Raw genomic sequence first — 10,172 nt, 5'->3', positions numbered from 1 at the left:
TCCTCTTTACAGTGGTTGTGGGGATGGGCCGATATTTCCCGATTTATGGAAGAATCTTTTCCCGACTAGGTTTGATGGGACACAGTGGTCCTTAGCGGTGTGTCCAGTCCCCAGTCCCAACCAGAGGCAAGCTATGGACCGATGTTCCCAGCCTGAGAAGGGCAAGTGGGGTCACACATTCTGAGCAGCTGATGATCCAGAGGACGCCTCAGACAAGCCACTCTCTTGGTGCCACCCTCTGTCTTGCCATCTCTAGTATCCACTCAGAGGAGCAACCCTCTCATCTCACAGTGCTTGATGAGTCTTTGTGGTCTCAGCCACCAGTGACTGTGGGACCCTCACTGGATCACTTGCCATCTCTGCTTCTTGTACAAACTCCTCCCCATCCCTCACCTGGCTTCATGGGGCACAGACCCTGGCTCCAAGCTCAGGAGCAAATGTAGATGGTACAAATGGAAGTGTCCAGAAGGCATCCCAACTGAGGCTTCTAAGATCCTAATTAGCTCATGAGGACATCAATAGCAGCAGGGAGGTTGGAATGTTACCGATCATGACCTAATAATACTTTGTCTCTGACTGTTCTTAGTCCCCTGAATATCCATTTATTGCCACTGCTGTGTTGGATTTAACACTCTGACTAAGATAAAAAAACACTTGAGATGTATTAACACAGTAGACCACTAGCTTCCTTCAGCCCACAAACTAAGACCTCTCACAGATGACACCCGAGGTCTGTAGCCCTCTCCAATGTCTCCCCGATTATCCTGGAAATGTGTTCATTTATGGCTTTCTTTGTCTGTTACTATAAAAGCTTCATGAAATGGTTACCATGTCAGAAGATGGACTTTGGGGTCATCTAAATCTGTCTTCCTGAGCCATGGTCACTCCTATTTGGTTCCACAATCAATTATGTCTTTTCCCGCTTGAGATGAGAGTTGTATTTTTTGTTGACTACAGCAATGAGCAGCTGCTGCCTCTCAACCCGGAGCCCAGGCCTGGGACTTCATGTCACTTCCTGTGCTGCTTTGTCCTGCCATCAGTTCCCTTACTGCCCCAGTTGGAGGAGAGGGATCAATCACACTGTGCACCATCTCCATGAAACACACACACACACACAGAAGGGAGAGGTGGGAGGAGAGGAGTGTTCCCACACATGGAGCCACCTGAAGGAGATTTCCTTGGAGTCCCTGAGCTTCTGGAAGGAGGGAACAGCACTTGCACCTGGTGTCCTTGCTAATGAAGAGTTCAGGAACCTTTGTGTTTAACCCCTGACCGGCTCACCAGCTGTTAGAGGAAACACGGAGAGCTAGGATACCTCCCAAATCTTCCAGGTTCTCATGCCCCAGGACAAATACACACAGTGAGGTTGTTACAGCAGGAGCAGTTTATTTAGGGTATGAAGACATGCCTGAGGACAGGAATGGACTGGGGAGCTGGGGAAGGCACAGGCTCCAAAGCACAGGGCTGGGGGCTCATGGCTTATCTACATAGCACACACCTTCTCTTGGGTTTGTGTTCTGTGACTTCTTTCTCATGCTTTGTTTCCGGTAGCCGAGATGGGGAGGGCTTTCCAGTCTTTGTGATAACTGGCTTCTTCCATGTTTAGTCCAGAGGCCGTTCTCTCCAATCCCTCCCTGGCACCTCCTCTGGTCCCTGTCTCAGGCTCCAGTTGGACACACTTAACCCACTGCTGTGCACATGAACCTTCCATGATCAGCCATAGGCCTGCGTCTCTGTCCCAAGGACTTGGCTGGACTCTTGTTCCCCTCTAACAGTGTCTCCACAGTCCCCATCTCTGTTCAGTTCCTATCCTCTGACCTCAGCATGTTTTGGGGGATGGGGAGACTAATTGGGAGATAAGCAGAGTGGTGTAGAATTTTTCGAGCTTCCCCATTGTCTCCTCCAGCTCTTCAGCCAGCTCCCTGAGAGCTTGAGCGGACTCTGACTGTGCCCCTTCGTACAGATGCTTTGATGTCTTCACAAGGCTGTCCACATCTTGCAAGAGAGACACACCTGCAGCAGTGGCCCTCTTGAGGCGGGCTTCATTGCTCATCGCCAGAGGGGTTCCTCTCAAGGTGGCCCTCACCTGTCTAGCACGCTGGTCGGGGATCTTTCCTGATTTAGCGAGGATCCTGGCATCTTCTTCTAAGTGAGGGTTGGCTCTTACCAGCCTGAGGGCATCCATGTGTCGCTCAAGGGCTTCAAGATCTTCGATGATATCTCTGGCAGCCTGAGGGAACTTGCTGGCAACCCTGGCCACGGCTGCTCCAGCCTCCAACAAATCCATGCCAGTTGAATCATGGTGACCAGTTTTCACTTCATCCGAAAACCTGCTTGCTTCCTCCACGATGGAAGTAGCAACATTAGTCACGGTAGCTGCTACCCCCAGCCCCAAGCCAGTGGCAGAGAGCATCAGACTTCCCTCTGCTGTCACTGGTGCCAGAAACAGACCAAAGAGGTCCAGCGTGTCGGAGAAGGTGCTAAAGGAGTCAGCCACTACGTTGGAGATGGCGCAGCCCTTGTGCACCTCCTCAGCGCGGTCAGCCAGGGCGTGGAGCTGCCTGATGTGCTCCTCCACCTCTGCCTTCAGGTGAGGAAATGCTTTCAGAAACCTCTTCCTGCCCTGCAGGTCTCTCTGAAGTCTGTCTCTGTCTGCTAGGGCCGAGAGTGCTGTCAGGTCCCTCAGCACTTTGTGAAGAGCCACTGCCTTATCCCTGTAAGAGCGGAGGTCAAGTGCATGAGAAAGATGCCTCTCCTCTGTGTAAAACAGGCGGTCACAGCCCCCTGCAGTTATGTATCCAGTCACCACCCAACAGGAACTCTAAAGGTTGGCAAGTTCCACTTTGGTGCGTGATATTAGGTATTTCAAAGACAAACTTTGTTGTCCTTAGTAGGGGGGAGTCACCATAAGGGCTGGAGAGACACTCAGTGGGGAAGGAGCTTGCTGTGTGAGTAAGCAAGCTGGAGTCCCATCCCTCAAACAGCAGTAAAAAGAGCCGGACCCCGGGGATGGCTTTGTAATCTCGGTGCTGGGGAGGCAGAGACAGGTGGACCCTGGGACTCACTGGCCATGTCGTCCAGGCTACTTGGCAAACGAGAGTCCAGTGAGAAACTCTGCTTCAAAAACAAGGACAGTCCCTAAGGTACAGCTGAGGCTATCCTCTGACCTCTCCGTGTACTTATGCACACCTCGCACACACATGAACACACACATGTTTGCACATGTCTCATCGTAGTCAACCTGAAAGGCAAGGTAGCTGTGGACATTGCAAAATTGTGCTTAACTACCAGGTAAACGCCATCACCTCCAGACAGATGTGCTGAGGGTTGACTCATTGCCACTAGCACCACCACCATGTGTGTGCTGAGGGGAGTCTGCAGATGAACACAGAACCCTGAATGACATCAATGCCCCCTTCATTCACGGACTCTTTGTGTGCTGCAGAGAGATCGTTTTCCCCAAAGACAAGATTTCTCATTCTCCTCAGCTGCTGGAATGTCCTCTACAGCCCTGGCCTGCCAGACAGGTGTGTTCACCTGAGCACTTCAGCCGTGAGACCATCTAACTTGAACATCCTGAATCTGGAAGATTCTAAAGACCAGACCAGTCTTTGACTAGGACTACTTCCAAGTTCATGTCTCTGCATCCTATTCAGAGTTTAATCTCACTCAGGACCCAGAGACAGACCCGAGGAGACACTGTACCCTGGTCTTCCTCTTTCCCATATGACCATTACCCGCTTTACAACCAATTTGGCTATTCTGATTGGTTTATCGAGGAGGGGTGGCTGAACATGACTTTTCCTGGCACAGACCATGACCAGGAGTTTGGTACCACATGTGAGCGGTGGGCAGCAGCTGCCTCCCAGTCTTAAGCATAGGCTTAGCAGCTGTTACCAATCCATGTGTTTCTTTGGCTCTGCCCAAGTTCAGCCAAATTAGTAGTAAAGAATAATGCCATCTGACCTTGACATGCGTGTCCGTGCCCATGTATTACACAAGTCTTACATACTCCAATCCACTAATCAAAAATGAAATGATCTTTTCCCCTGTGGGCACCATGTCCCCTCAATCTGATGTGGCTGCTTGTCAGGGACAGCATGTTAGAGTTGTTTCCGAGGATTGTTGAGGAATGCCCTTGACTCCATCTCCTGGGACTGTCTGAAGTGTGTGTGCCTGCCCAGGAGATCCTGTCATGAAGGGGTTTGGGGGCAGTGCTGGGGCACCCCAGAGAGGTAACCTGGGCAACTTGGCCTTGGATACAAACGCCTCCCAGGCTCCATCTTCGGTCATCAGGCGATGCAGGCCATCTCTGCCTGCTGTGTTCTGGAGGTGCCCAGGGGCTTCACCCGTGAAGAGTCTGCTCTCTACGTGAAACAAAGAATGAAGTTAGAGACAAGTCAGAGGGGCTGAGGTGGCATGGAGAACAAAGCTCTTAGTGTCATGCCATGAGCGTTTGTCACATGCCATTCTGCTGATGGATTCACCAGTGTTGTGGTGTTGTGTCCTTTGGTGTCTATGCAGTAGTTGTGAGGCCCTGTGTCTATATTTATAGGTAGAGTCTACGTGGAGTGAAGCCATTGCAATGAAGCAATATAAACCGAGTCCCTAATACACCCCGGAGAACTCCCTCCTTTCCTCTTATTTTCCCTCCATCCCTGTCTCTCTTTTTCTCCCTCTCCCTTCTGCTACTTTTCATACAAACACAGCAGTAGAGGCTTCTGCACTTACAGTGAGCCTGCTCCCATTGCAAACCAGGCAGAGAGCCTCACGCTAACCAACCTGCCTCACCTTCCTCATTTACATTGGCTTCCAGAGCTGAGAGGAAAGACAGACTTTTGTTTTCCATCTGTCTGTGGTATTGTGAGACATATCGTGGGAAGGAGATATATACGGAGGTGTCACTGGGGAAGGGGAAACTTCAGGGCTGGTTTGCATTTACCTTGTGCATCTGCCACATCTGTACCTCCAAAGGTGACTTTCTCTGCCTCTGACACCAGTTTATTGGGTCAAAGTGCAACATTGGAAAATGGAACAGAAATGATATCAGAGTGTGTTGAACACAGCAAGGTATTATTTTTGGAGTTATCTTATATTCATAATGAATATGTCTAAGTAGATTACAGAGCCAATGATGACCTGCTTTGGACGAGATTGCAGAAGTATTTCTTCCCCGATGGGAGCTCTGCCCTCTCTGGATGTTTGGAAATTACACGATCAGTGTACCACGTCGGTGAACCACGCTGACTTTGGGGGGTGTGATGGCGCCACATGCCCTGCTGTCCTCTACATCATAGGGTTCGCCTGGTCACAGCAGAGAGGACAGGTGGAGGGAAAGTAACCCCTCATATGTCCCCATACGGGGCTAGGACATGGATCCCTAGAGACTTAGAGCTAGGGCACACACCTTGGTCACTGGTGCTCTCATTCTTATCTGCTATACAGATAAGAGCAGAGGGCAACAAGGTTGAGGGTCAGGCCTACCTCTGGAGGCCATGAGTGCTTCTGGATCCTGGTCGCCCGCCACAGGATCAGTGAGGGATTTTCCTGACAGCTCACTGGATGTCCCGGCTCTAGGAAGAAGAAACACAGTTGGGCTGAAGTGGGATAACTGTAGGAAAGGTGGGTGACCACATCTCTTGTTGTTCCACAGTTCCCTTCAGGGTGGCTGCCAAGAGTCAAAGTGACTTAATTCACAGAGCTCAGTCTTTCCCTGAATCACATAGCCGCTATTTAACAAAACCAGGCTTCTGGCTCCCTCCTGTCTCCCTCGCCCCAGCCTGGGAAGAAGCCTACTGTCCTGTGGGTTCCAAGGGAAGCGTGACACACTGAGGACATAGTTGTGAAAAAGACAGGAAGTGGAGAGAGGGAAGAACATTCTGGCGACAACTCGTGGGTGGGAACTGTATTTGAGCAATACCAGCTACCATCAACAGAGCGGTTCTGCTTCAGGGGCCTGAGCAGCCAGGCTGGGGCTTAGGACTCTGAGAAGAGGCAGAGAGTATGGAGTCTGCATTCTTACTCTGTCCTACTCTGTGATGACATCTTGTTTTGGTGTAATAAGAATATCCTGTCAAAAACTAAAGTTGAGGCCTGGGCCATGCTCTGAGACTTCCCAGCCTCCTCCAGGGAGCTCAGTAAGTATCTCTTTGTAAATTGCATCCTTGCAGGTACTGTGCTTCAGTCACATGACCACATCGAGTCCCTGTGCCATGGCAGAAAAAATGAAGTCCCTTCCTGGTCAAGTACACCTTGGTGGGTCCTTTCTCAGGTCTCCTTATACAGGATACGGAGAGATTCCATGGCACATCTGGCCCTCACCTTCTCCACATAAATCCAGACATTCCCGCTAGCACCACCCACCCGCAGCCTAGATCCTAATGAAGGTTCTATCTACCCTCCCTCCAGCCTCTGTGGTGAACCCTCTGCACCACTGGGAACAACCATTCCACTGAATGACAGGTGTGTCCCTGGGTCCTTGGGCTGGAGGACATCAACTTCACAGAGATAAGTCACTTTTGTCTCTTGGAAGAAAGCTGTGAGGTGTCCCTACCTGGATAGCCAAAGGTTCTCTTCTCTATTAAGCCTTAGCAGCATGGGGTGTTCCCAGGAAGATGGCATCCCTGACTTCCTACTGTGTGTAATAGCCACCCCCACCCCCTTGCCCCCACTATCCTCCACACAGAATTGGTTTTTCTCAGACTTGAGTTCAATAACACAGTGGCTAAGTGACTTGGTCCTGACCAACAAGGCACAAGAAGGATCCTGAGGGGTTTCTTGGGGCACCTGCTAAAGGCACGGTGTGTGGAAGACATACAGTCCCTACCACTTCCCTCCTGCCTCACAGGTACAGGACCTCAGAGGCTGTCAGCTGAAAAGTAGGAAATTCGGGCGACAGTAAGCATTGGTGAAGTGTCTGCACCGTGCATCTTATAGTTCTGTGTGAGTCTGGGCAGGAGAGATGACTCAGCGGTAGAGTTCTTGCCAGGCAGGCCCTAGGCCCTGGGATTGAAGCCCAGTACCACAAAAATGAATAAATATATAAAATTTTGTCTTGCTCTACCTGTATTAAGCCCTCCATCTGGCCAGCAGGACAGTGAGCCTTCTTGGATGAGTGACTCCCTCGTTATGTCCCAGGAAATGTGAGGGTGAGCCTGTCCTTTTCTGCTCCTGGCCGACTGAAGTTCCAGGCTGAGAGCCTGTGTCCTCCATCAGTGCTCAAGCTCTTAACAAAGCATCTCCTGGTGTCTACTGACTTCTTCACTTGGGCAGAAGGGGTGAGGACAGCACGCTCCTCTCTGAGAGAATCCTTAATTCTCTCCCAGGGTCAGGTTCAGGACCTTGAACCTATCACAGAGGTCCCCAGCCTGATGCAGGCTCTTCTCCTAATCTCCTCAAACAACTTCCAGGTTTTTTTTTTCAGGCCTGTATTGGACTGTTCCTCCCCATAAGATGCCTGCATCCTCCACCCACTGAAATCTCCCAGGCCTCCTCTTTCTGACTGGCTTCTGCATTTCCTCTGTGGACTGAACACAGTGTTTTCCTGGGCCCCTCTCTCCATTAGTCTTGGTCCAGCACCAGTGTCAGCCATGATCCGAGTAGTAGCCCAATAATGGTTCCAGATCCATCTAAGTGGGTACTGTCCTATTGAGCCCACAGTGCCCCTGATCTGGGCTCTGGGGGACATTTATTGGACATAGAGTCACTAATCTCTGAGGACATGGCGTCATTAAAAGATAATGAGTAATTGCTTTTAAATTTTCTTCTTCTTCCTCCTCCTCCCCTCATTTTATCTTCCCAATGTTTCTAGAACATTCTCCTCGTCAACAGTCATACAGGACTAAACCCCCTCCCTCCACACACACCTGAAGTCTGATCTTTGACCTTGTGGTTAATACACAGTTCAGTGAGTTGTTTACCTGATTGTTCACATTTTCTCTTCCTGCCCCAACACTGACACCCTTCCCCAGCTAAAACACAGGGAACCATTTCTCTCTCCTCCATCCCCTATAGACTGGACAGAGGTCAGAGGATGTTCAGTAGGTCAGGCTTGTGACCCACCTGCTCAGTCTCTTCACAGACTCCTCAGCAAAACCCACTCCCTAGGTCCTCAGTTTCCCCATGGCATGGCAGAGATACATACTCAGAGACAGTTGGTGGCTCAGTCTCTGGGCTTCCTGTATCTCCAAATCAGCATTTGTCCCCAGCTGGTCTAGGCAGCCACAGTCCTGGTCCATTGTCAGATGCTCTCAAGGACCAGCGAGTTCTGAGTCTCCTGCCCTCTTCCATACCCTTCAGTTTCTCTATTTCCCCAGCTGCTGGACACCCAGAATCTGCTTTCTGTCAGGAGTCTGCTGTCTGGACCCCTAGGCATCCTAGCCCCTGAGCTGAGCCCCAGACCACATGCTGACCCCATCTGAGGGATTGCCCATCCTTTCTTGTGTTTACTTCAGAGGGAAATATCCAGATGCCAACCTGGCTGCAGGTTTTTCTGAACTCTGGGCTGTCAATGATGCCTGAGTTCCCTTGGTTCATCCCTACAATGAGGCATTTATCCCTCTTTCCCCAGGTAAACCTGTGAGGATGAGGAGGCAGAGCAGCCAAGGAGGCTCAGCTTACCAAGGAGTCTCTGCAGGGATGAGTTTGTCCAGGATCCAGATGGCCTAGGCTGTGTAGATCCGGTCACAGCTGCACATCTGAGTCAGAAGGAGCAGCAGCCTCTGGCCTGATGAACTCAGCTGGGAAGTGGAAAGTGAAAGTTTCACCTGGGCAGCCCTGATCCAATCAACACACTGGAATGGACACTTGGAGGGTGCTACCCACAGCCCCGCCCACCTTGCTGAGTCAACAGAGTGACCTTAGCTCAACATTCCCAGTTCTGCTCTGGCCAACTCATCTCTGGTGGGCTCCCTGTGGAGGGAAGACACACCACCACAAACTGGGGAGCCGTCCACAGATCACCCCCAGCCCCTTGCTGCTCTGCCAAGCCTCCCCAGTGCCCTAGCAAACACCCTTCCCATCCCCTACTGCACTTCAGCAGAATGTCCCTGTCTCAGATATTTGAAGAGGACAGCGCTGCTGATGGTGGCAGGCACAGTGCGTAGCCCCCTGTCTATGTGGATACTTCTGCCTCACGTTTGTGCTCTGTGCTCAGATCCATCACACAGAACCTCTGAGAAAGCCCAGGAGCTTTCATGGCAGACTCTCTGGCTCCCATGACCCCTTGCATAGAGGAGCCAAAGCCCACTGCAGACAGGAAGTTTGAGTCAACAACAGGTAGTGACGACTGTGGAACAAGTCAGCTTTGTTCCATGCTGCATGGGATTTAAACAAGGCTGGACCACGTTGGCCATTGACCCTTGTGTCAGGACAGGTTCCATTCCATTCGTGTGTCCTTGGAGCTTGGTGGCCATCCTCACTCTTGAGAGATCCACACTACTGCTGCCAACACGCTTACTTCCACATCGGACTGGAGTTTAATCATCATTTCTTATTATCCAGAACTTTCCTGGTTTACAACAGACAGCAGTGATTGTGTTAATATGGAGGGAGCGCTGTGACTTTCTGTTGAGGATACTGAGCTACTGGGAGAGGTAATGGCTTAAATCTCAGGGTTCAGAGACTTTCCAAGCCCAAGCCAAGATTTACCATCAGACATTAAACTTTTGTGACCATACTTTCTACCTTGAAGTTATTTGGAGTCTGGGTAGTTCAGTCTCAGCACCCACATCAAGTAGCTCACAGCCTCCTGTGATTCCAGGTCCAGAGGAGCTGACAGCCTGTTATGACCTCTGTAGGCACGGCACACAAGTGGAGTACACACAGACGACCAGGCACTAACACACACACACACTCACACACACACACACACACACACACACACACACAGACAACCAGGCACCACTAACACACACACACACACACAGACAACCAGGCACCACTAACACACACACACACACACACACACACACACACACACACACACAGAGAACCAATAGGATTATCAAATGTAAAGTTATTGTTTGCTGCTCTCATTCTCCACACTCCCCCGCTCTGTCTCTTTTCCCTCCATCACCAAGGGTTTAGCCTGAGAGTGAGAAATTCGCAGTCAGGTGCAGATCATTAAAATGTCCACAGACAGCTGAGTGACAGCCTGGAAGGGGGTCTCAGAG

At 50.8% G+C, this 10,172-nt stretch overlaps 1 protein-coding gene across 1 annotated transcript; it reads right to left on the bottom strand.

The window, feature by feature from the left end:
- Positions 1-1,372: 1,372 nt before the first annotated feature.
- On the bottom strand, positions 1,373-8,740 carry LOC121461386 (apolipoprotein L3-like). Its single transcript, XM_041672461.1, has 4 exons — positions 8,620-8,740; positions 5,485-5,573; positions 4,241-4,367; positions 1,373-2,714 (listed from the first exon to the last, which is right to left on the bottom strand). Exons 2-4 carry the CDS (start codon positions 5,495-5,497, stop codon positions 1,820-1,822), a joined length of 1,035 nt encoding a protein of 344 aa, XP_041528395.1. The 5' UTR covers positions 5,498-5,573; positions 8,620-8,740; the 3' UTR covers positions 1,373-1,819.
- Positions 8,741-10,172: the final 1,432 nt, after the last annotated feature.

This window comes from Microtus oregoni, unplaced genomic scaffold, assembly GCF_018167655.1.
Source record: "Microtus oregoni isolate MIOR12 unplaced genomic scaffold, Mior012 000022F_ref0000154, whole genome shotgun sequence".
NCBI lineage: Eukaryota > Metazoa > Chordata > Mammalia > Rodentia > Cricetidae > Microtus > Microtus oregoni.
This window is presented reverse-complemented; position numbering and strand designations above follow the sequence as displayed.